At 33.4% G+C, this 27533-nt stretch overlaps 1 protein-coding gene and 1 pseudogene across 8 annotated transcripts; one reads left to right on the forward strand and one right to left on the reverse strand.

Annotated features, from left to right (window-relative positions):
- Positions 1-858: 858 nt before the first annotated feature.
- Positions 859-11532, forward strand: LOC124848081 (CELLULOSE SYNTHASE INTERACTIVE 3). Of its 8 annotated transcripts, none has more exons than XM_088101843.1 (9): positions 859-1057; positions 1196-1322; positions 1426-1777; positions 1925-2021; positions 2431-5500; positions 6295-8839; positions 9592-10046; positions 10465-10581; positions 10869-11532. In XM_088101843.1, exons 4-9 carry the CDS (start codon positions 1963-1965, stop codon positions 11028-11030), a joined length of 6408 nt encoding a protein of 2135 aa, XP_087957969.1. In that variant the 5' UTR covers positions 859-1057; positions 1196-1322; positions 1426-1777; positions 1925-1962; the 3' UTR covers positions 11031-11532. The 8 variants fall into 8 exon arrangements, with proteins under 8 accessions (XP_087957969.1, XP_087957975.1, XP_087957983.1 ...); XM_088101849.1 differs by having other exon boundaries at positions 1426-1615; XM_088101857.1 differs by having other exon boundaries at positions 1213-1322.
- A 6791-nt stretch (positions 11533-18323) lies between these two features.
- Positions 18324-20218, reverse strand: LOC148205003 (uncharacterized; annotated as a pseudogene).
- Positions 20219-27533: the final 7315 nt, after the last annotated feature.

Below are 27533 nucleotides of genomic sequence, written 5' to 3' on the forward strand. Positions count from 1 at the left end.
AGATGTTACACACACACACACACACACACACACACACATATATATATATATATATATATATATATATATATATATGTGTGTGTGTGTGTGTGTGGTTGGCTAACTTGCGTAATTTTTTAAAGTATACCAAAATTTAGTTGAAAAAAAATACCCTCATATATTATGGATTTTAAGTGTTAAGGTTAAATGTATTTGAATAATTTCTTATTTTCTTTTATTTTTAATTTTAAATTAAAAATAAAAATTATTAAAATACCTCTGTGTTTGAAGTATATCTTTTTTAATATATGAGAATATTTTTGTCAACTAAATTTTATTATATTTTAAGATATTACTAAGTTAACAAATTTCATATATATATATATAATATATATAAATTTACTTATAAATAAAATAAAATTTTTGAAAACAATTTGAGAATTAATCATAATATTTACTTAACTTCACATATAAACTTATAAATATTCATAAATATTAATGTATAGTTCACTTTAAATATGATATGTAAATTTTAAATTTTACATTAAATTATTATTTTAATATTATAAAATTAAAAAATTTAATTGTTAAAAATAGTTTATTAATATTAATTGAATAATTAATGTTTCAGTAACGACCTAGATCTAAAATCATAGTAAAAACAAGAAAATGCACAAATCTCAAACTAGGAAAAAAAAATTGTCAGTCAGCAATAGTGCAAGTAATAATAAAAAGGACGAACCAACTGTTTCCAAGACTTTCAGTACAACCTGTTTGGGACACGTATTTTACCTCTTCAAATGCTGCACGCCGTCAAAACTCAAAACTAAACTATTATACTGTTACAATAAAAAATAATCCTCTTATTAATGAAAAATAAAATAAAAAGATTCACAAACAAGGAAGAAGAAGAAACAAAAACATGGAAAGGAAAGGAAAAGACTGAGAAATATACACACTCACTCTCTAACACTCTTCTCACACACTCTTCGTTTCCCTCTGTGTTCATTGCGTCTACATTCACGTTGTTCTCACTAGCTCCTTATCTACGTTTTTTTTTCTTCTTCTGAATTTCGAGGTATAGATATGTGTGAGTAGTTAATTTTCGTTTTGTAATTTTCGATTCGATTCGCTCTTTTCTGTGTCACTGTGCCCTAGCTTCTGCGAATGATCTGTGCTTGTTGGATCTGATTTTATTCAATTGTTCTTTGTGAAGATCTGAATACGGTTCAGTTTTTGATCTGTTCTTTTGTTTTGCGGGAATTTGAACGGAATTGAGGATGTGGTGGCGCCGGACGTAGTGGAAGGAGGGAGGAGTTCTGCGGCATTTGCATTTCAGCGAGGTAGCTTCTTTTGGCTTTAACTGATTTTGTGTTTTTTTATTTTTTATTTTTATTTATTTTTTCTTGTGACAGTGTGTTTGATGTGGATATGTTTCCTCTGTAGTGTGCTGCGTTGTGAAATGTGCATTGCAACCAGTGTTTTAAATTCCGGTCGCCATCTCGTTTCTTTTTTTGATATTGCGGGAAATTACGGACAAATGCAACCGATGCAAGGCAATTGAGTCACTCATAAAACCTTGATGATGCAGGAAAAATTACTGCCGCGGATTGTAATTTAAAACCTTGATTTCAATGTAAAATGTGGAACTTAGGAACTGAGATGATGGTTGGATGCTTTGGATTTCGGATGACTTAGCCTTAGCGTAAAATTTTGTGGATTGCGTGTTGATGTGGTCTACATAGAGTGATGTTGTTGATCTTGTTGTTGCAATTGGCAGTGTGTGATTTGTTTTAAAGTAGGTGTCTCTCCGGTAAAAGTGTTTTCAAACAGTGTTTCTGTCAACTGGTCTTGCATGAGGAACCAAATGCATCTTCATCTGATGTCTATGTGAATTTCTTTTTTGGAAATTTGGTTTTAATTTTTAGAATATGTAAATTTTCAGGCAACAAGCAAGGAGGGTAAACTGGCGTATTGGTGCAAATGTCAAAGTCTCCCTCTCATGAACCGCGACAGTCCATTTATTCTGGCTCTCTTCCTGGGTGAGTAATTTTTATTTTGTTCATCAGGAATTTATTGTTGGTGAAAGTATGATATGAAAACTCTAAATAACATTAGTGGTAATTGGTGCTAAATCTTTTAATAAATAAAAGTACTTTATGTTCTGTTCTAGAATTTAGATCCACAAGAACATACAGGAGAAAAAAATGAGAAGGAAAAATAAAATAGGTTTCTCCCGTAGGTTAAAATTAGTGAGTTTCTATGAAGTAGCTTATACATTAGCTAATTTTAATTTACAAAAGAATCTTTTTTCCCCTTATAAGTATTTATGGCGAAATTTGTTCAAATAGAAGGAATGATTGGTTATAACTTATCTGAGTTTGGCATTACATCATTCACTTGCAAATGTGAAAATAGATATTAACAAGTGGCCACTGAATATATACGCAGGGAATTTAATGAGGCAATGGGAATGGATGATCCAGAATCTACAATGGCAACAGTTGCTAATTTTGTGGAGCAACTGCATGCCAATTTGTCATCACCGGTTGAGAAAGAAACCGTTACAGCGCGCTTACTAGGTATTGCCAGGAGAAGAAAGGATGCTAGAACACTCATAGGTTCTCATGCCCAAGCCATGCCATTGTTCATAAACATTCTCAGAAATGGAACACCTCTTGCAAAAGTTAATGTTGCTTCCACTCTGAGTGTCCTGTGCAAAGATGAAGAACTGAGGTTAAAAGTACTACTTGGTGGTTGTATCCCACCATTATTGTCACTTTTAAACTATGAATCCACGGAGACCAGGAAGGCTGCCGCTGAAGCATTATATGAAGTTTCCTCAGGTGGTCTGTCTGATGATCATGTTGGTATGAAAATTTTTGTCACAGAGGGTGTAGTTCCAACCTTATGGAGTCAACTAAATCCAAAGAAGAAGGAAGACAAAATTGTGGAGGGTTTTATTACTGGAGCATTAAGAAATCTTTGTGGTGACAAAGATGGCTACTGGAAAGCAACATTAGAAGCTGGAGGCGTGGATATCATAGTGGGGCTCTTGTCTTCAGACAATTCTGTTTCTCAGTCAAATGCAGCTTCTCTATTGGCACGTTTAATGCTGGCTTTCAGTGATAGTATCCCCAAAGTAATAGACTCTGGAGCAGTCAAAGCTTTACTTCAGCTTGTTGGTCCAAAAAATGACATTTCTGTTAGGGCTAGTGCTGCTGATGCCCTAGAAGCTCTCTCTTCAAAATCTACTATGGCTAAAAAGGTCATTGTTAATGCAGATGGAATTCCAATCCTTATTGGAGCAATAGTTGCTCCTTCTAATGAGTGTATGCAAGGTGATGGTGGCCAGGCTCTACAAGAGCACGCAACTCGAGCTTTAGCCAATATCTGCGGTGGCATGTCTGCATTAATACTATATCTTGGAGAGCTTTCACGTTCTCCTAGCCTTGATGCTCCAGTTGGTGATATAATTGGGGCTCTTGCTTATACACTCATGGTCTTTGAGGAAAAAGTAGGTGTTGATGAGAAACATTTTGATGCAACTCAGATAGAGGATATTCTAGTAACTCTTCTAAAGCCTCGGGACAGCAAACTGATTCAAGAGTGTGTCCTTGAGGCTATGGCTAGCCTTTATGGAAACATCTGTCTCTCAAAGTGGCTCATTCAAGCTGATTCAAAGAAGGTTCTTATTGGACTTATAACCATGGCTGCCACTGACGTGCAAGAGTATCTGATACTTTCGTTGACAACCTTGTGTAGTGATAAGATTGGAGTATGGGAGGCCATAAAAAAGAGAGAAGGTATCCAATTACTAATATCATTGCTTGGATTATCCAGTGAGCAGCATCAAGAGTACTCAGTTCAGCTGCTAGCGATCTTAACTGAACAGGTTGATGACAGCAAGTGGGCAATTACTGCTGCTGGAGGGATTCCTCCACTGGTGCAGTTGTTGGAGACAGGATCACAGAAAGCAAGAGAGGACGCAGCAAATGTTCTGTGGAGTTTGTGCTGTCACAGTGAAGATATTCGCGCTTGTGTTGAAAGTGCTGGAGCCATACCAGCATTTTTATGGCTTCTTAAGAGTGGTGGACCAAAAGGGCAGGAAGCTTCTGCTATGGCACTAACAAAGCTTGTTCGAGTAGCTGATTCTGCCACAATTAATCAGCTATTAGCATTGCTCCTGCGGGATTCTCCAAGCTCGAAAGCCCACATAATCCGAGTTTTAGGTCATGTTCTTACCATGGCTTCACAGAATGATCTCCTTGAAAAAGGTTCTGCAGCTAACAAGGGCTTGAGATCTCTAGTTCAGGTCCTCAATTCATCCAATGAGGAAACCCAAGAATATGCAGCTTCGGTTCTAGCTGATTTGTTTATCACAAGACAAGACATATGTGATAGTCTTGCAACTGATGAGATTGTGCTTCCTTGCATGAAGCTTTTGACTAGTAAAACTCAAGTTGTTGCCACTCAATCAGCTCGAGCACTAAGTGCTCTGTCTCGTCCAACAAAGAACAAGGCTGCAAATAAAATGTCTTATATTGTAGAGGGTGATGTTGAGCCACTAATCAAGTTAGCTAAAACATCCTCTGTTGATGCTGCTGAAACTGCTGTTGCTGCATTGGCCAATCTTCTCTTTGATCCTTTTATTGCTGCTGAGGCTCTAGCTGAAGATGTTGTTTCAGCTTTAACTAGAGTTCTGGCAGAAGGGTCCTTGGAAGGTAAACAAAATGCATCTCGTGCACTTCATCAATTATTGAAGCATTTTCCTGTAGGTGATGTTCTTAAGGGGAGTGCTCAATCTCGTTTCACTGTGCTTGCACTTGTTGATTTGTTAAAAGCTATGGATATGGACGAAACTGATGCTGCTGATGCTTTAGAAGTAATCGCATTGCTAGCCAGGACCAAGAAAGGTGTCAGCAACAATTACTCTGCATGGTCAGCTCTGGCTGAAATACCGTCAAGCTTAGAACTTCTTGTCTGCTGCCTGGCTGAGGGGCCCTCCCTTGTGCAGGACAAGGCAATTAAAATTCTATCTAGACTTTGTGGGGATCAGCCTGCTGTTCTTGGTGATTTGTTATCTACTAGTTCCAGATCCATTGGTTCATTGGCTAATAGAATAATGAACTCCTCCAGTCTAGAAGTAAAAATTGGAGGGTCTGCCTTGCTAATTTGTGCTGCTAAGCAGAAGAAAGAGCTTTCAATGGATTCACTTGACGTTTCTGGGCATCTGAAACCATTAATATATTCTTTAGTTGAAATGATAAAGCAAAGTTTTAAGTATTCTTCTTTAGAAATTGAAGTTCTCGCTTCTAAAGGTTTTATGGAGAGAAATGGTTTTCAAGAAGTTGATGAGTTTGATATTCCTGATCCTGCCACTGCCTTGGGAAGCACTATTGCGATGTGGTTGCTTTCAGTTATTGCTTCTTTCCATATAAAGAGCAAGCCCACAATTATGGAAGCTGGTGGACTTGAAGTTCTCTCGGACAAACTTGGAAGATATACTTCAAATCCACAGGTGTATTATAAATAAGCTTTCTATTAATGCTGCGTTAATCAGTTCCCTTTGTCTTCTAGATAGTCTATTCAAATTTTTTCTGATCCATATCCCAGCAAGTAGCAAATACTGAAATATGCCATCTATGCTGTGTGATGGCTTGCGTTATGCTTTCTAGAAAATATCTATTTGCAATTGGGAAATTAACTATAACTTTGAGGTCATAGGAATTGGCATTTTAGAATTCGTTATAAGTGGACCAAATTTTGGATAGTGTGTCATAAAAGAAACAGATTTTGGAAGAAAGAGGTGAGCAATGAAAACAAATTGTTGTAATCTTCATAACAACTTTTATCATTTGGTAGCCGGGCTTCGTGAAGAAGATTCCAAACTAGGGGTAGCCTGAGATGGATCAACAAAATATATACTGCTTTATTTTTTATTAATATGAATTAATATTTTAAAATATAAGTTACTTATCTCATAATTTAAAAATATATGCTTTCTAAACTGTTATATTTTTTCAACAGCTTCTTTGAGAATTCTTTTTCCTCCCTTTTAATTAATCGTTACTAATTTTATTTTAACTTGGACTTGGGCCCATTAAGCTTGAGCTTAAGACTGAATTGTAAACATAAGTAAAGAGTGAAAAGATTAACGCTCAATGTACATTCTGTTTTCTACTAAATTTTGGTCATATGATTGTTATTCTGTTGCTGATCTACATATCTTGATTGCCCGTTTGATTTTGTCTGTTGATCATGGCATGATTTCTGTTGCTGAATTAAATAGATTTCCTACCTAACTTTTGACAGGCAGAATATGAGGATACAGAAGGAATATGGATCAATGCCTTGCTGTTGGCCATTTTATTTCAGGATACGAATGTTGTTCAGTCTCCTGTGACAATGCGCATTATACCTTCTATCACTCTTCTGCTAAGATCTGATGAAGTAATTGATAAATATTTTGCTGCCCAGGCTATGGCCAGTCTTGTTTGTAATGGCAATAAGGGAATAGATCTTGCCATTGCAAATTCTGGTGCTGTTGCTGGATTGATAACTATAATTGGGCATGTAGAGTCAGATATGCCTAATCTCATGGATTTATCAGAAGAATTTTCATTGGTACAAAACCCTGATCAAGTTGTTTTGGATCACCTTTTTGAAATTGAAGATGTAAAGGTGGGTTCTACGGCCAGGAAATCTATACCGCTCTTAGTGGATCTCCTGAGACCAATACCAGAAAGGCCTACTGCTCCACCAGTTGCTGTTAGACTCTTGATATCCATTGCAGATGGAAGTGATAGCAATAAATTAATCCTTGCTGAAGCTGGAGCTCTTGAAGCTTTGAACAAATACCTGTCCTTGAGTCCTCAAGACTCAACTGAGGCTGCTATATCTGAGTTATTGAGAATATTATTTTGCAATTCTGATCTCATTAAACACGAAGCAGCAATCAGTTCATTGAACCAACTTATAGCTGTTTTGCGTCTTGGATCAAGAACTGCTAGATACAGTGCAGCAAGAGCACTTCACGAACTTTTTGATGCTGACAACATTAGAGACTCAGAATTAGCTAAACAAGCTATTCAACCATTGGTTGATATGCTTAACACGACATCAGGGCATGAACAGGAGGCTGCTCTCATGTCCTTGATCAAGTTAACTTCAGGAAATTCTTCAAAAGTATCTCTTCTTACTGATATGGAAGGAAACCCACTTAAATGTCTATACAAAATACTGTCTTCTGCTTCATCCTTGGAACTGAAGAGCCATGCTGCCCAACTCTGCTTTGCCCTTTTTGCCAATAGCAAGATCAGAGCAGATCCAGTTGCCTCAGAATGCATAGAACCCCTTATATTACTGTTGCAGTCTGGTTCTGAGACAGCAATAGAGTCTGGGGTTTGTGCTTTTGAGAGATTGTTGGAAGATGAACAACAGGTAGAGCTTGCAGCAGCCTACAATATTGTGGATCTCCTTGTGAGCTTGGTTTCCGGTACTAACTATCAGCTTATTGAGGCTACCGTATCTGCTCTTATCAAATTGGGCAAAGATAGGACTACAAGTAAACTGGACATGGTGAAAGCTGGCATTATTGATAATTGTCTCAAGCTACTACAATTAGCACCTAGCTCTTTATGTTCCACAATATCTGAGCTCTTTCGCATTTTAACTAATAGTAGCGCAATTGCAAGAAGTTCAGATGCTGCAGAAATTGTAGAACCTCTTTTCCATGTTTTGCTCCGTCGAGATTTCAACTTATGGGGACAGCATAGTGCATTACAAGCACTTGTAAATATATTGGAGAAACCACAAAGTCTTGCCACCTTGAAGCTTACTCCAAGCCAAGTTATTGAACCCTTGATTTCTTTTCTGGAATCCCCATCCCAAGCTATTCAGCAGCTTGGCACAGAACTGTTATCTCATCTTCTTGCACAGGAACATTTTCAGCAAGATATTACAACTAAGAATGCAGTTGTGCCCCTCGTACAGCTTGCAGGAATTGGAATATTAAACTTACAGCAAACAGCTATAAAGGCATTGGAAAAAATTTCCACTAGTTGGCCAAAGGCTGTTGCTGATGCAGGAGGTATTTTTGAGCTTGCAAAGGTTATTATTCAAGAAGACCCTCAGCCACCGCATGCACTCTGGGAATCAGCTGCTCTAGTTCTCTCTAATGTATTACATTCCAATGCCGATTACTACTTTAAAGTTCCTGTGGTAGTTCTTGTAAAACTTTTGCACTCAACACTTGAGAATACAATTAGCATAGCCCTTAATGCTTTAATAGTTCATGACAGAAGTGATGCTTCAAGTGCTGAGCAGATGATGGAAGCTGGAGTTATAGAGGCTCTGTTAGACCTGTTAAGATCTCATCATTGTGAAGAAGCATCTGGCAATTTATTAGAAGCTTTATTTAACAATGTGAGAGTACGAGAGATGAAGGTGTCTAAATATGCTATAGCGCCTTTGTCCCAGTATCTCTTGGATCCACAAACCAGATCACAGTCTGGTAAGCTTCTTGCTGCTTTAGCTCTGGGAGATCTTTCCCAGCATGAAGGACATGCTAGATCTAGTGCCTCTGTTTCTGCATGTCGGGCATTGATAAGTTTACTTGAAGATCAGCCAACTGAAGAAATGAAGGTGGTAGCTATATGTGCATTGCAAAACTTTGTCATGAACAGCAGGACAAATAGACGAGCTGTTGCAGAAGCTGGAGGCATACTGGTGATTCAAGAATTGCTGCTGTCTCCAAACACAGAAGTTGCTGCACAAGCTGCTTTACTGATCAAATTTTTGTTTTCTACACATACACTGCAAGAATATGTATCAAATGAGTTGATCAGGTCTTTGACAGGTATATCATAAATGCTCCTATTACTAATGTCCCTGCTTCACACTTATGCATACTTTTAAGCAACTACTTTTAGTATATGTCCCATGGCTCTACCCATGTCTGTTTACGTCATCTATTAGTAGTCTTTGGTTTAACTGATTAAAAAGAAATTCATTTAACTTTGGAATTTTTTCATGGATCAAGCTTATTATTGTATGACAACCTCATGTTAATACTCATTTAATTTACAAGGATCAGGTTTTGAGTAATAGCTGTAGTAGTTAATGGGAAATGCTTGTTATTCTAAATGTTTCTTTTATTTTTTTCTGTTTGAACTAATATTGTTAGACTAAGAACAGATGTCTTCAACTTGTGATTTAGCATATGTTTCATTTTGGACTTGTTAGAACTAGAAAAACAATACGTTTTGGTTTGTTGAGTTTCTTAGAGGCAGGCATTACCAAGTTACTCTTCATATGCATGTTTTCTCTAGTTATTAGAAATTGTCAACATGTACAAATATCTCCTTTCTATATTTGTTTCTCTCGTGGTATAAATCTTTTGTTCAGCGTAGACTTCTGCTTTTAGTTTCATTTCGGAGAAATGGAGGACCAGTAAAAACATCTTCTGTAATGTTAGAGTTAGTGAAATAGTTTTTTTACTGTATCAATCTCAAATTTGTATTAATGAGAAAAATCAATTTTCACACATATAGATAGGGTGTAATTGTGATGCTTTTCTTTTATATATATTTTACCAATTTTGTTATGCAGCTGCACTGGAAAGAGAGTTATGGTCAACTGCCACAATCAATGAAGCGGTTCTGAAAACTTTGCATGTGATATTCATGAACTTCCCTAAGCTCCACACATCTGAAGCAGCAACTCTTTGCATTCCTCATTTGGTAGGTGCACTTAAATCTGGTGGTGAAGCGGCTCAGGACTCTGTACTTGACACGTTTTGCTTGCTAAGACAATCATGGTCAACTATGCCAATAGATATAGCAAAGTCCCAAGCTATGATTGCTGCTGAAGCCATCCCCATTTTGCAAATGCTCATGAAAACCTGCCCACCTAGTTTCCATGAGAGGGCAGATACTCTTCTGCACTGCTTACCAGGGTGTTTGACTGTCACCATTAAGCGTGGAAACAACCTCAGGCAAACTATGGGAAGCACTAACGCATTCTGCCGGTTAACAATAGGAAATGGTCCTCCAAAACAAACCAAGGTACATGGTTAATTTAAAAAACATGCCATTACACTAATATTATGTCTTTGCCAATGTATACCATTGAAGTTCTTCAATAATTTTTAAGCTGAAAGTGTTGGTCTTTTGTTCTTTGCGGTCCTTTTTCTTTGTTTACCATTTTCTTTGAGCGTTTTCTTCTACTAATTATTACAAGTTTCTACTTCTCAAATCTGGAACGACTTTAAAAGGATTCAGTTTTTGATTATATGATTTCACTTTAATATTGGGTGTAATTTAACTGTGAATCATTCCAGTTTTAGATGTGATGACTGCAGATTTACTTATCATCGTCCAAAATTTATTTATTACATTGTTAATTGATTTGTGTGCTCTCTCCTAAGAATTAAACTTTATTGTACAATATTACTGATACCGTTATGGTTTTTGGTTCTATTAGGTAGTGAATCATAGTACTTCTCCCGAATGGAAAGAAGGATTCACTTGGGCATTTGATGTACCTCCAAAGGGCCAAAAGCTACATATCATATGCAAAAGCAAGAATACTTTTGGGAAGGTAACTAGATATTCATTCCGTAAGTGATATACTCATTCTCCATTTTTATGTGGTAACTGCACATCAGTTCCTTTTCTGAAAGGAGTAATGACTACCGTTCTTTTTATGATGTATACTGGTGTTATTTTGTTAATAACTGGAAGGATCCCTGTCTTCTTCTATCATAAATGTATTTCACTTTTGGGTCAAAGCAATTTTACCCTTTTTTTCACCTTCCCTCTATCTCGACCAAGCACATACTGTAGTGCTTTAATTGCTGACTGCAAGTATTGTGCTTTTTTCTGCAGACAACTCTTGGAAGAGTCACCATTCAAATTGATAAAGTTGTATCAGAGGGGGTTTATAGTGGATTATTCAGTCTTAATCATGATGGTAACAAAGATGGTTCTTCCCGAACACTTGAAATTGAGATTATATGGTCCAACAGGATCTCCAATGATGACACTTGAAAATGACACTAGGCTACTTGTCGGGTGGAAGCATAAAACGTAATCTTTAACATGCTTGAGAGATGCTGGAAATGGTTTTTCTTGTAATTATCAGCATATTTGGATGATCCAATTTTGTAGTCTGGCAGATTAAGTTGCGTCAGTTGTAAGTGTAAATTAAATTATAAATGTCTAGAGGCAAGGGTTTGAAAAAGATGCTCCCACGGTAAAGAAAAAATGTTTACAATTGTACAGGTCAGTCAACAGGTGTTAGAAACTTGAATCATAGGGGGAAAAAATGGCATTTTAATTAAATTTGTCAAAAGTCTTTTCGTTTTTTTTTTCATTTGTATCAGTCGCTGATGTTGGGATCTACACTAGCTTCTGCTGTAAAGTGGCTCTGTTTTATGTTTGTAAGCCACAAGAGATGCTACATTGACAATATGTCACTGTCCATTTGTGTCGGGAACATGCTCTTTTTTCACCACCTTGCCCCACCCAATAAACGATTCCTTTTTTATAATTGATTCTTGGACATTGTTGTAGGTTTATAATTCATTTAATTATTTATTCTTAAATATAAACTTTACTGTTCTTTTCTTTCTTTTTCATTTTCTTTAATCAATGGTTTGGATCTTTCTGCTTTTAGCTCTTGTAATTTACCTCTCAATTTTATAGTTTGCATGCCGCATTTCAGCTGTTATGTATCTATTTGGCGCTGCATCTGTAACGTTTTTGCACCAATGAAGTTACCTATAATTGAGGTCTTGCATTGCATCCATGCAGAGCAGTTATTTGATGAACACCTGTTTAGCCTGCAAGTGCCACTCTTTCATTAAACGGAATAATGTACTAAATCTATGAATTATTTGGACATTATCCGAGTCTGATTAATTATAAAATAAGAATTAGATATATTTTTGGTTCTTAGTATAAAAAATTGTGCTTTGTTTCTAAATTAAATTATAAAATGTTTAATTCAAGCATTTTAGAAAATTAATTTAAAATATTTTTTCATAAAGAATATGTGAAAGTAGTATTATGTGTCATTGTAAAATCTGTATTGTCACAAATAAAACACTCGACACAAAAATGTTTTATCTACTTTACATAAAATACAAAAGTTAAATATTTTATAATTTAATTTAAAAACAAAACACAATATTTTATATAGTTTAGAAACCAAAAATACATTTAACATTAAAAATAATTATTAACGATTTTTTTTATAAATCATATGAGTTTGAGATAAAACTTTACAACTGTGGAAATTATGTTCGTGGGAAAGAAAAGATAAAATTTCATTCCTAGTGAGTAGATCAAGTGCCTGAACTGATTAAAATTAAAAAAAGAATGTTTTCTTTATGCTAGTAGGTTCACTTTGTGATTATCTTCCCACACTTTGCCGCAACGTATTACCAGGCTAGATTTCACTGGTTGATAAAATAAATTATTTCAAGTTTTATTTAATAGGCGTATAACTCAATTTCAATATCTCACATTATTAATTAAAAGTAAAATGAATAATAACTCAATAAATATTTAAAAGGCAAGAATTTTTTCCAAGATAAAAAATATTGTGAGTACTAATGGAAAAGTCAGCAAAGTGTCTGTGAAGATAGTTATGGGTGAGATAAAAAAAATTACACTAATAATAAATATATGATTTTGTAAGAGTGATTCATTATTACAAAAATACCCGATAGTTATTTTTTATTACATAACAATAGGCGTTTCATTTATTTGAAAACTTAACAGAATAGGAAGATAGTAGTGGTTCAAAAAAGCTAAGTTAATTGTGAATGAAATGGTTGTGTCTAGGTCCTAAAGGCAAGATGAAAGAAAAGGGGAAACAGCATGAATGGTGGGGGCAAAAGGACAGTGGCAGAAGGTGGCCAAGGCATATCATAATAAGTTGAGTCCTATATTACAGATCTAAGAGGTAGCTTGCTGCATGAAAATGACAAAGCATAGAAGTAGGTAAAGGAGACACATCAGTCGTCATTTTGGATTAATCATGCACAAGGAGAAAATAAAGAACTACATCAATTCATTCATCACTGAAAAGACTTTACTATCATAATGCATGGCAACCAAATCCAACTAGATCTTCTCTCTTCCTTAATCACTCACTCACCACCACAAAACAAACAACTGCATCAATTCATTTTGGCTTCTATCGTATGGTTACTTAGACCGTCAAAACAGTAAGAAATTCAGCTGTCTCAGAAAATATATACAATAATATCGTATTTATCTGAAGTGAGAATATATATATATATATTAATTTTAATCATCGAATAAAAATATAATTCTGCACTTTAATTTATTAAATAAAAATTATCTACAGCCATAAATTTATTCACAAACTTTAATAAATTTTCTTTAAATATCTTATTTTTAAGTTTCTATCATTTAAAACATGTTATTTTTTTACCCAATGCTATCAAATATTTTAATGTTGTGTTCGTTTGGACTTAATTTTCTATTAAAAAAAATATATGGATTGGAGAATTAAATCATGTTCGTTTACGAGGATTACGTACAAAGTTGATTTGTGGGATAGATGATTTTTTTTATCTGCTGAGTGCTTAGATTTAAAGAAATTTCACAACAAATATCATTTTTAATCTCTATTATTTCATAACTTCCAACTTTGATGCTAAATGTAACCCTGTTGTAATCGATTTTAAATTGAAGGCAGTCGATTCCATGCGAAAACGTAACGCTATAATCGATTTAAATTAGAGGTACTTGATTCCATATCAATGCTTTGATCAGGATGTTTGTTGTTAATTAATTTGCAAGTATACTTCCTTGTATATTTTCATGTCAATAACTTTTATTTTATGTCTATTCTGTTCAAGTTGGATGCTTCATATTTGAACTTTTGTACAGTTGAAAGGATGTATTACTTGACAGCTTTTTCTAATGTAACTTTTTAGTATATAAAAAATAGCTTACTAATTTATTTAATAAAACAAATTATTGAATAAATCATCTTTACTTAAAACATTAAATAACATTTTTTAACATAATAACTATATACTTTTTAAAATTGTATATATTTAAAATAAAATTTATTAATTTATTTTTAATTAATTACTCATTAAATAATAAAACTATATATTTTTTAACATAATAAGAATATCGATACAGATAGGTGCTATGTTTTAACTAGTAATAAATAATAATAATAATAATAATAATAATAATAATAATTATACCACTTATGGTTAAATTATATTCTTAAAAAATAATATTTAAAGAAAAAAATAATAATTTCCTTAAAAAATATTTTTTTAATTATTTTATTAATTTTTTTATTCTACTATTTAAAATATTTTTTATCAAAAAATATTTTATTTATAAATATCATTTTATATTATTATTACTAGTAAAGACAATTTGATAATCTTTATTTTCTATCCACTAAAACATTTTTTAATCTATCACATCAATCCAATCTCGCATAAACTTTCATAAACCTTACATCCAAATTCACTTTGAATCACCCTTAAATCCCTTAAAAAAATAATATACAATTCACTTATAGTACAAGATGTGAACAACCTCACAATCTTACAAAAACAGAGACCAATCAACTCTCTAAACACCTTGAGAGCAATTTCAACTCTTAATAAAGAACACCACAATTCTCTCCTCTTGCCTAACTTGCATAGGAACAAAATCCTCTAATTGCAAATGATGAATCTGATTTTCACATTAATACACCAGTAGTGCAGAGTTGATCAGAAACCTTTCAGGTCAGTTTTCTTGCAAGAATCTTGATGATTAACCCAAATGAGATCTTTGATTCTCCAAGACTTGTTCTTAGACGCTCCTGTAATCAATACTCAATCAAAAAGTTAGTTATGAAATTGACAATTCATAAGAATTATTAATAGGGGGACAATATGAGTGTTAAAACCCAATCCCTGATGTGTTTGGTTTTTGATAATGATACACATTGATTGTAACAACACATATATATTTTCATGACACAACAGAAATGTGTATTTGTGATTGATACATATGTTAGTATGTAAATGTTTTCGTTATAGTTGATACATATGATGACATGTTGATTGGTTTGCATACTACTGTGATCTTAATTGTGTTTATATCTTCTGTATGCATACTAAATGTTTTAATGTGATAAAACCACAAGCACAAAGCAACTTTGTATGAAATAGTTGATTATATTGATGTTGTAATCAATTAAGTTCATCACACAACTTATGTTTTAAACGGTGACAAAATAACAAGTTTTAACCAATTACATTAAGTGTATAATCGATTAAACTCATGTCTTTGCAATCATCTTTTTGAAATGTGTTGTGATGAGTTTTAAAGTGAAAAAATTTTCAAAATCTGTTTAAGTGTATAGCTTAATCGATTACACTGTTTATGTAATCAATTAAGTCTATTATAATTTGAAAATTGTTTTCAAGCTAAGTCATAATAGTGATAACGGTCATATTTTTCAAATATTTTGACTAGCATTTATTTGCAATCGATTATATTAAATGTGCATTAAATTATAATTGTTTTAATTGTAATTATGTTACAACTATAAATAATGTAACCGATTACATTATTTACGTAATCGATTGAATTGCGTCTGTTATGAGAAAACTATAAATTGACGCACTTCACACTGCTCTCAAGACTTTTGATCATTCTAAACTTTCATATCTGATATTTTCTGAATTGAGAAAAGAATTATCGGTGTGTTGAGACGCTCCAAGAAACAAGATATACATAAGTTGATAATCTTGAAGGTTTCTTGAAGAACATATTTGGTTTTCACTACTGATCAACTACTGCACTACTGAGGTGTACTCTTGACTGATCAGATTTCGTTTTTAGCAATCTTGGATTGTGTTGTTCCCTGTGCGTGTGGCCAGGAAGAAGAGTGAGGAGTTTTTTGTACTTTGAGAGGTGTCTCAAAGGGGTGATTGTAGAAGAGGATTGTTCTTGTTGCAGGAATTTGTTATTGGCTATATTAGATGAGTGAGTTAGAGAGGTGGTTTACATTTTGACAGATTGATCGCTATAAAGCCTTGTTGTAAAAACTTATATATTTATAGTGCAATTGGCTTTCAATCTCAGGTTGATTGAAAGGACACTAGATGTAGGCAATGAGGCCCAACCAGAATAAACCTTGTGTTTGTATTTCTTTCCTTATCTCTTTTACTTTCATTGCATGTGCTTTATTGCTTGGATTTTAAGAAAGATTAAAGATCATTCTTAGTTTGCGAAAAGATTTAAAAATCAATTGTTTTTATTGATCACCAATTCACCCTCCTCCCCTCTTGGTAAGAGAAACAAGGCACTTGTTTTCTAACAATTGGCACCAGAGCAGGTTTTCAAAAATTACTCGAAAAATAATCGATTACATTTTCCGTGAAATCGATTAATTGATTCTGAAGGCCTTTGTTTCTCAGACCTTTGGTGAAGGTGCTTCTACATCCTTTGGAAAATAAGGATGTGAATCTTTCTTGAATCTGTAGATAAGGGCGTATGAGATGCTGTGATTAATGGTCCTTTTGAGTCTACAAAATTGATTGATTGAAAACCTGTATTGAAACTTTTCTAAGTGGAATCAAGAGGAAAATAAAAGGGCTTAGTATGATATAAAAGCTAGAAATGTTATTTCTTATGAACTTACCATTGATGAGTTTTTCAGGGTATCAATGTGTAAAAGCGCAAAGGAAATGTGGAAAGTCCTAGAAGTGACTCATGAAGGGACTAACAACAATGAATATGGCCACACTTTTTGACAAGCTTAGGGAACACGAGTTGGAGTTAGGAAGGTTGAGAGAGGAAGAGGAGACTGAACAGAAGCAGTCCATAGCTCTCAAAGTAACCAGCAAGAAAGCCTCAAGGAGAACTTAATCTTATGATGATTCTAATGCAGATGCGCCTGAAAAAGAAGTGATGAACATGATGGTAAAGAAATTTACAAAGTTCATGAAAAATAGAAATACTATATCTGATTTTGCAGGCAATTCTAGGTGAGGTTGGAGAAAAGGAAAAGTTGTAACTCTCACGTACTATGAATGTGGAAAAGAGGGACACATCAAGCATGATTGTCCAACCTTGAAGCTGAAGCATAAATATGAAGAAAGGTTCAACCAGGATAAAAGAAAGAGCAAACAAAAGAAAGCATACATTGCATGGGAAATAATGATGAAGATTCATCCAGTGATGAAGACAACCACAGTCTAGAAGGGAGACAAACTTATGTCTCATGGCTGGATCTGTCAACTCAGAAAGCAGCAGGAGCAGTTTCGGAGATGAGCCTATTGAGGATAGATACTATCAACTGCTGGATGCATTTCAGGAACTCCATGCCGAAGCAATGAAACTTCAATATAAGGTTAATCGATTAAACTCTGCAAGAAAAGATTTTGAATATAGAATCAATAACCTTGTTGAAGAAAATGATAAGTTGGAAATTGAACTTGATAATGTTTTACAATTTGCCTTAAATGGTAAATCTGAAATTAAAATTGTTGAGAACGATTGTAAAGATTGTCATGCTCATGTTGAAAAGATTGAATATCTAACTAATACACTGGCTAAATTTACTCTTGGTAGATCAAATCTAGAAGTTGTTCTAGGATCACAAAAAAGGGTAATTAATAAATAAGGAATAAGTTATAAGGCAAAAAGTGAAAGAGTAAACTCAAAGAAGTTCACTGATTTGAGTAAACCATCAAATATTACTTGTTTCTACTACAATTCAATTGTTCATACTATTAGAAATTGTTACTATAAAAAGGTTGGTGTTCCAAAGGAAAAATTTAAGTGGATTCCCAAAGAACCAACTACTGTGACTAATATCAAAGGCCCCAAGTTCATTTGGGTACCTGCATCCAAACCATATGAAGATTTTGCAGGTAAATAGACTGGACTGGAAGCAGACAACACTCAAGGAGGAATTACAATGGATATATCAAAAATCACTTGAGTATAATCTTTGGTAACAGTTGTTGTTAAATATTATATTCATGCATCATTGTTTTTATCTGTGTATGTGTATTGATGTATGTCTATGATATTTGCTTGTCTGCATTGTTAAATTGCTTGAAAAACTGATTTTACGACTTTTAACCGATTGTATTAGTAATGAAATCGATTAATATGTTCTTAGTATTTCTCTACTTTTCAAAAATCTGAGACTGACTTTACTCTAAATCGATTGTCACTAATCAAATCAATTAAAATGTTATAATGGACTTCGAAGAACCCTCCTCTATCCCTCTCCCTCCTCTCAAACCCTCCCGAAGGTTTCTTTTCCGCTGCTCAATTATTAGTCTCGTCAGCATGAGAAGGGGGAAGCTCGCGATTGGAATCCCTAGACCCAAAGAAACCATTTCTCTTAGGCTCGTCAAAAACCCTAGATGAACCCCAACGGGAATTCGACGAGCCACCCAACTTGGACAGCACTTCGTCGAAGATAATGGAGGCATCGGTGGTGGACGAACTGTGGCAGCACGACTCTGGATGCAGCGAGCAACCTACAAGAGAAACCAAACCGCGAAGTGGAGATTTCTTTGCGCGAGAGAAATGGAGGACGGAGGACTATGCGTTTGGTGGCGGAGGTTCGCCTAGTGGCGGTGGAGGTCGTAGGGGAAGAAGAAGAACGAGGAGGCACGCGCTAGGGAAAGAAGAAAACCGTGTAAACTCATTTCATGTTTCAGTAATTTGAACTAGTGAAAGAGCTACTACCTCGGTTGAACAAATAACCGATGCAGTAAGAGCACTACTAACTCATTTCATCTACTAACCGATGCCTAAAGAGCTAAAAAAAAGTTCAAAATAACCTATAAGACTCGGTTAGAAGGCAAACCGAAATAATATATTATTGCAGAGGGTTTTATGCTTCGGTTTAGTAAATAATCGAGGCAGTAGAGTGCATAGGCTTCGGTTTCCAATGAACCGAAGCGTATAAGTTCGCCTTAATTACAAAAATGCTACCACGTTTTATTATGCTTCGGTTTTGTGAAAACCGAGGCGTATTAGGCACGTTAAAAGACTATTTTTTTACTAGTGCTTGTTTCTCTTACCAAGAAGGGGATGTATTGGTGATCGATAAAAACAATTGCTTTATAAATCTTTTCGCAAACTAAGAATGATATTTAATCTTTCTTGAAATCCAAGCAATAAAGCACATGCAATGAAAGTAAAAGAGATAAGGAAAGAAATACAAACACATGGTTTATACTGATTCGGCTTCAATGCCTACATCAAGTGCAGTGTCCTTTCAATCAACTTGAGATTGAAAGCCAATTACACTATAAAGATATGAGTTTTTACATTAACCTAATCTGACATTTCCTGGTCTTGACTAAAGTCTGGATGCATTCTATCATAATGCTTTAAAGCTTCCCTAACAAATGGATGACTCAAAATAGATGGGTCCCTTTGATTATCAGTATGGCATCTCATGTAGTCATTAAAGAGTATAACCTTTTAAGTCTTGGAATAATAGGAAAGTACCATATTTTTTTAATAGCAATCTTCTTTTCAATTCCTCTCTTATATCAATCCATTCCACAAATAAAACAATTAGTTATACTTTTATGAAAAATTTTACTCTAATACAACATGCATCCTTTTGGACAACAATCAACTTTCGTAAACCCAAACCCCATTTTACTACCGACTTCTTAGCTTCGAAAAAATTATTAATCATTCTATGATCTTTTGGCATAGTCTCCCCCATAAGTTGAACCATCCTATTAAAAACATCCTTCAAACATATTATAATCAGATTTCAAGATTAGAGCTTCCAAAAAGAAGCTGACAATTCTGAGTGATTCTCACATATCCTTCCCACAAGGGTGCTTGCACAGAAGTAATCATTTGATGGAAATGACCTAATTCTTCCCTTTGCTCACAAGTTCGATAATTTGAACTCCCAATATCCACTAGGGGGAATTATGGCAAATCTTCACCATGATTTGTCCACCAATAATAATTACGCATGAATCCACCTTGGTAAAGATCCAAACCAACATGATCCACATACTTGTAAACTTTACACTGACACTTAACATTTCACCTTGTTCTACAAACTTTTCTTGACCAATAACATATTGTAGGAACTCATACATTCCTTCTCTAAATTCATCTGTCAGCTGTTTATTAGCATCCAATCTTTTATACATCCATTTTCTACCTTACGGGATTTCCATCAATACAAACTATTAACTACAATAAATAACATATCCAACCTGATTAATGAATTAACATGTAATGTTTTATTTAGTAATCAAACATTAGGTAATAACATGTTGAAATTGTTCTTAGGCCAGCTGGGATAATCTCTACCCATCTATCACAATTTCTTTCGATGTTTTCCTCTCCAAGTTTCACTACGTGCCAACATTGAATATGGCTTCTGTCCTTCTTAAACTCCTTCATTCTTATATGAACATTATTTGATGGAAATTACATTCTTCAAATCATAATATATAAAATTAAAATTAAGCAGGAATAAGATGAAATGTCAACTCAATAAGTAAAAAACTCACCTCTATTGTAGGTGCACAACTCCTATAACCAAGCTGATCTTATGACTTTCTCAATCTAATTCCAACCGCACCACATGTTCAGTTGCACATCTTCAAAAAATGGCAGAGCTATTTTACTTTATTTCTATGTTTTAGCAAAGTTACCTTAAAATGATAAATGAAAAGAAACGAGAAGTATTTAATAGGGAAGTGTTATGTATGGACCAGTTTAAGACTTTCGCAATAACTTTAGAACTTTATTTAACGAATGACATCAGTATCAAGTATTGTTTTTTTTAAATATTTACTTGTGATCAGGGAGAGAAGCACATAGTTGTGAAATTTATTCCTATATCAGGTTTAGGTTTCCTTATGCAGCATACATAAGAGAACTGAATTAGTATACTAAAATCAAGTTGAAATGGTGTTTAAGAATGAATCAATTCTCTTTGAAATTACCAGTTAATTGCACTGCTTCAAATTATTGCAAAATAGAATTCAGAGATTTTAAATTCTCCCTCTCTCATTTTTCAAATGGAATGCTTACGCTTACTTCTCACATATTCTCCTTTGTTTGAATTTCAAAATTCAGCAGTGTACGAAATCGCTAATTCAAAGCACACGAAGATCACGTCAATTTAAAAATCACAAAATTGCATCGAATCATTCAAAGGATTTACAATTTTCTCACTTATATTATCTAAATTATCTGATTGCTAATTGCACCACGGAACACAAACGCATGGTGGAAAATTTTCCAGATATGTTGTGAAAATGTCGAATTTTTCACACAAATTTTAAATCTAATAATTGATGACTAAACGTTGAACATGTTTTATACGTGTTTGAACCTCCCAAAACACTGTCTTTTGTGCGATTTCTCCACTTGTCCGCTACTACTTTGAACACTGAGGTTTAAGCAAAAGAGCAATTACTTCATGCACCCTCGTCAATTTCTTTCTACACCCATTAATTTTCAAAACTGACATTTTACTCTTGTAAAGTGACATTCGAATTATTAATTTCCGAACTGAACAGGATTTTCGGAACAAAAATTTCCGGAACTAAAGTTATTTTTGAAATTAAATTTTCTATATGCATGAAATATATTCCAAAATATGTTTTTTGGAATAGATTTTTGTAATAAACTTTCCATAATGAATATAATATTTTTCAAACTGAATTTTCTAGAATACTCTACATTAAATGTGTTTCGAAAAATGCTTTCTGGAGTACATGAAATATTTTCCAGAATAACTTTGTAGAATGAGTTCATTTAGAATTTTCTTTTTTTCTTTTTCCTTTACAGAAGTGACAGTGACTATGACCATGGTGGTGTGGTGTAATGATGAAGGTATTTAAGTGTTTTCCTTGTATTGTAGGGTGTTGGAAGAAATTTGATGGGATACTGGAAGAATTGTCTAGCAAAGGATATAATTGAACATCAAGGTTTTGTAGAGCTTGAAGGTAGGTAATTCACACTAGTGTAAAATATATTTTTTATAGCGTTTTTTATACCTGCTAAAATTTATTAGGTATAAAAAGTGATACAGTGGTAGTATGGTAAATAAAAGAAGTTTTTCTATACTTATTCTATCAAAAAATAGGTATAAAAATGACGTAATGACAATAATAAAAAATTTTATACCAGTTACACTTAAAACAGGTGTAAAAAAATATTTTTTCTAATCTTGAAAAACTTTTTCAACATCGGTTAGGGTGTAAAAATTTTGATACCCTAGATTCCTTTTCTCGGGTCACTTTTCTCTTTTGCATCTTTCTCTCTTTGACCCCTCTCTCTCTCTTCTATCAGAATGTTTGTACGCGTTTGCTGCTCTTGTGGGTTGTTGCTCAATAAAACACTCACTGTTATTTGTTTAGAGTTTGATAAGCACGAGCGACAGAGACTCCATTCTCGAAGGTTTGTTTAGGGTTTCACTCTTCCTTCTTTTCCATTTCGATCTTCCTTCTTAACTAGCAATAGTGAGAGAGTGCATCTCAATCCCCATTGGCCAGGCTGACATTCAGGTCGGAAACGCTTGCTGGGAGCTTTATTGTCTTCAACACGACATTTAGGTCTCCTTTCTCAACCATAATTCCTCCATTTCTTTATACATTATCTCTTCTCATGCTCAATCTCGATCTGTTTCTGTTGTTAGCTTTTCCTCTACATCTCAACAACGTTTTTTTCATTTTCGTCTATTATTTGTTTTTCATTTTGTATTGCTTCACCGATTCGCTGATCTGTACGCGTTCTATGTTTTTGTACCAACATTTTTTTCATTTTTGCCTAATTTGTTCCCACATTCACGTGTACAATGTGTATTTTTTTGGACATTTGCTTCTGGTTCTGTATTGTTTGAGTGATTTGGGATTTAAATTTGATGATAACGCCTATTATATAAATAATTTTTAAAATTTTTGTTTATATTTATCATTACATTTCTAACATCAACAAACTTTGATTCCTTTCTGTAACTATTTTCGATTCCTACTTTTCTATCAAAATTGAAGTTTATATTTATCATTACATTTCCTATTGTTATACTTATTTTTTTATAGGAAAATACCTAATAAAATTTAGATTTCGCGGGACAAGACGAGAGGGTGGTGATTTCTGGCCTGAGCAAGGACAAGAACTTGAAGGCTCATATATTGGAGACGAAGGGTGGGAACAAGATTGGATTCTTTTTTCCTCTCCGTCAATATCATGAGGTTTCGTTTTTTCTTTCTTTACAAGTCTCTTCACATTGAAACCATGATTGCTTCTATGTTTGTTTATTTTAGGCTTTTACTTCCTCCAATCTCACAGTTTCAACAACCATGAATATTTCTTGATCAAAGAGATAATAAAATATGTAGAAAAATAAGATTTAGGTGAAGAACATTTATAAAAGGATCATAATTTTTTACCATCACATGATTAGAGACAACATGACACAATTGCCCAATTATTTCTCTTTTTACTACAATTTCAGTTTTCAACATCAAATTTCAGCTCGTGTCATGTTCTGTAAAGTGGTTATGGGAAGTTTGGTTGTTGTAATTAACTTGTAAAGGCTTTTCTAGAATGCATAAACAGTTATAATCTTCACAAGCAGAAAGTTCATATTTTCTCTATTGCTCAACCATGTCTCTTGTTCCTTTTTTTTCCTTCTTCTTCGATTTTTTGGATGCTTGTAAGATTTGATTAGTGAAGGAAGGATGTGATGCAAGCTGATAATTAATTTGATTTAGTTGATGTGAGATTTTTCTCAACCTTCGTTGTTGAAAGTGTAGAGTGCACGTGTCTTAAGCAATTAGGTTGTTCAAATAATGGAACTTTTCCATCAAATTTATTTGAACTTAAAAATATAGATGGCCTGATAGAAGTTTTAATTTCATATTGGGGATTAAACCAATGAGATTATTATAACTTTGAGAAACTTAAAAATGGTGTCAAGTACAGTGGCTAAATCTAATATTATATTGTAACTTTGAGAAACTGAAGGATGAATTGGTAAATGTTTTTTTCATATTGGAACTAAATATATAGATTTTTCATTTAGGAACTAAATTGAAAAATTAATATTTGATGCGAGGACCAAAATTTTATTTTGATATTTTTTTATTTAATTCTTAACTTTTGTAATTTAGGAAAGTTTTACCCGTTAATAACAGTTTCAATAACTTGTTTTAGATAGTTTATAGGTTTTATAGATTTCAGTCTCTTAGTAGCCTATACAAGGCTTAGTCTATGCAGATTTTGTGTGCTTTATAAAGTTGTAGGGGTTATGTATGATAAGTAACATAGTAATAATAAATTTGATATGTATGATAAGGAACATAGTAATAATAAATTTGATGATGTCTTCTTCTAGTTTTTCTCCAATTATATTCTCTTGTCTCTTTCTATTTTGATCTCATGATTATGTTCGACAAATATGAAAATAAAGAGAAAGGAAATCTGAATAAAAATTATCATTAGTAGAACTTTTATACCGGTTTGGGCAATAATAGGTATAAAAGTGAAACTTTTTATACCTATTTCGCGAATAATAGGTATAAAAAATGAAACTTTTTATACTTATTAGGAAAAACAATAAGTATAAAATTGTAATTTTTTACACCAGTTCTATAAAATAACAGGTGTAGAAGTTATACTTTTATACCGGTTCTAGACTGGTATAAAAATAAATACATTTTATACCTCATGCTTTTATACCTATTAGAAAAATGGTATAAAAAACCAATTTTAATAGTTATAAAAAGCCTTTTTTGTCATAGTGTCATTTTCTAAACATTGGATTTCTTTTTTCATCATTTTATAGTAATTGAGTTTGATATGTACTTTGAGTTTCTTTTATATTATGTATGAACATTTTTCACAGAGCAATATGTAAACAAATAATTCAATTCTAAAATTACACGAAAACACTAGAAGGGATGTTGAATAGTGTATGGAAAAACCTTTTCGCAAATGGATGTTTAACAACCTTGGTGACGGTTAGACAATATACATAGGTTGTTAGATGCTTGATTTATAAGGTACTATTTAAACCACAACGTTCAGAGATAAAGTGTATTTCAAGCGTTTAGCAAAATTATTGCAGCATTTAAGAAAGACAGTTCTTAAGGAAAATAGTGTTTGATAACAAGAGCGTTTATCAATAGTTAACTTAGTAAGCAACTACAATGTTTATAAGTAAGGTGTTTTGTAAAGCTAAAACAATAAATACACAAATATTTTATATTGGCTCATTCAACTGAGTTATGTTCAGTTCTCCTCCATGAGAGGGTTCCAGTATAATGTCAACAAGATTATAATTGAGTATTAGCACCACTTTTTGTTACACTAGTAAATTCTGGTAACACCTCTTACGCTTACTAGAACTGAGTATTAGCACCACTCTTGGTTACACTAGTCAATCCTGGTAAGACCTGTTACACTAACTAGAATTGAGTGTTAGCACCACTACTGATTACACTAGTCAATCCTGGTAACACCTGTTACACTGATTAAAACTGAGTTTACCCACTCTTGCTTTCTGCTAAACAACTGTCTAGCGTTTAATTAGCGTATACTCAAAGTTTTTATTCTTTCACAAATGAGTTTTTCTTTGATCTTTTCGTTGTTCGTGTGCTTATCCTTCTTAATCTTCTGTCCAAGGATTCTTCTATTTATAGGCTTCATGGGAAAAGATTCATTAGACAATGCTTGTCTTCAATTTTCAGATCTTTGTAGCCTTTTCATAGGTAGCAACCATAGGTTGAAGTCAACGTCTCAAAGCAAACATGCTTTTTGCAATACTTTAACCAAAGTAGGTAGTACAAAATTTTTAACACGACATTTGGTGGAGAGAACATTCCATGAATGTCTTTTTTGTTTCTAACGTCAACTTCTGACTTGTTCATAATGGAGCAATGGATACTTGTAATAGGTATTTGCACAAAGTAGAGTATAAATGCGTGTTGAGAGATGTGTCCTTTTTTTATTTACTTTTGTTGTTTGAAACTTTGTGCATTTAATGCTTTGCATTGCGCATTCAAAACAACTTTGTCAATTTTTCAATACATATAAATCGTTTAATCACTTTTGAAAAGATACCAAGTATTGATTAATAAAGATTTCATCGTTGGATGAAAATATCGTTTTGCATCAAGGTATTGTTTAGCCTTTAAAAGGTGTTTACTAACAGCGCATCGTTTAGTGGTCTTTGTTTAGTACGAGAGCGCTAGGAAGGTGTTACTCAACATATTGTTTTTGCATCGTTGTTTATAAATTTAGCACGTTTACCAAAAACATCATGTAGCACATTGTTGCATTGTTTAGTAAGATACAATAAGAGTGCGTTTAGCAAAGATATCGTGTAGCATATTGATGTGTTTGCCAAAATATCATTTAATGGTGCGTTTACTACCATATTAGCATGTTTACTAAAATATCATTTAATAATGCGTTTACTAAGATATCATATAGTGACCTTGTTAAACTGATTTTTGTCACCTAAAATCAGAACAAACTAGAGTTCCCTACTAATGTAGTAAAGGGACAACCTAAGTATAAATCCTCGGACTCGATACAATTAAGTTCAGAAATGTTTGGTTAAAATCTTGTTATTCTATTACTACTATTTATTAAAACAAAACAAGGTGGGGAAAGAAATTAAACAAAGAAATTTAAAAAGAAAATAGTAAAGAAATCAAATCTGTATAAAAGAAAAATCAAGAAATAAAATGCAAAGAAATAAAACCTACACTAAAGTACTGAAAACATTAAACCTAACTATGCATACAAGTCAAACAGTAGCTAAAACAAAAGAAACATATGTGCATGGAAATTGAAATGAACAAATCAAATCTGAACACTAAATCGCAACAGTAACAAACTAAACACTGTAAAACACATCAAACCTAGGGTAAAACAACAAAATGATAACATCTGAATTCAAAACACAATTGTAATAAAAATGCAGAATCCTAAACTTGCAGAGAAATTAAATCAACATCAAAGATTAAAGCTAACCTAATTCAGATAACATCATAAATGAGAAAGCAAATGATAACAAAATTTAGAATTAAAACAAAGCCAAATTAGTACCTAAAATCTAACTAATCAAAAGCAAGATAACAAACTCACAAACATAATTGATTTCATAGGTGAATGTACGTTGATATGAATAAAAGAGTGCTTAGAGTTCTCAGGAAGACATCCTGTGAAGTTGAATCCCAATCCAGGGTATTCTAGTTCAAATTTCATAACTTTAAATTGACTATTTCCACTCATTTGTCCAACCAAAGTTCATTAGCCTATTCATCAATCTAAAATTCACAAAGAAAATTTAAATGTGCAAATGATTGAGGATAAAGTTTCAATTACACTCAGAAAGACATTTTGACTAAAGTAAGCCCATCACAGGGTCTTGTAGTTCATATTTCTGAACTTAACAGTGGTAATTTCTACTCATTCTCAATCAATGCAAATCTAAATCTGATATTCACTTTAAAAAGAAAAGAA

The sequence above is a fragment of the Vigna umbellata genome, chromosome 1 (genome assembly GCF_029865625.1).
Source record: "Vigna umbellata cultivar VRB3 chromosome 1, Vumbellata_1.0, whole genome shotgun sequence".
NCBI lineage: Eukaryota > Viridiplantae > Streptophyta > Magnoliopsida > Fabales > Fabaceae > Vigna > Vigna umbellata.

Excerpts from the sequence above, each read along its gene's own strand:
- LOC124848081 (XM_088101843.1), top strand. The coding sequence starts at position 1,963 with ATGTCAAAGTCTCCCTCTCATGAACCGCGACAGTCCATTTATTCTGGC. Across the intron at positions 2,022-2,430 it reads TATTCTGGCTCTCTTCCTGG|GGAATTTAATGAGGCAATGG; the intron begins GTGAGTAATTTT and ends ATATATACGCAG. Across the intron at positions 10,047-10,464 it reads GTCCTCCAAAACAAACCAAG|GTAGTGAATCATAGTACTTC; the intron begins GTACATGGTTAA and ends TGGTTCTATTAG.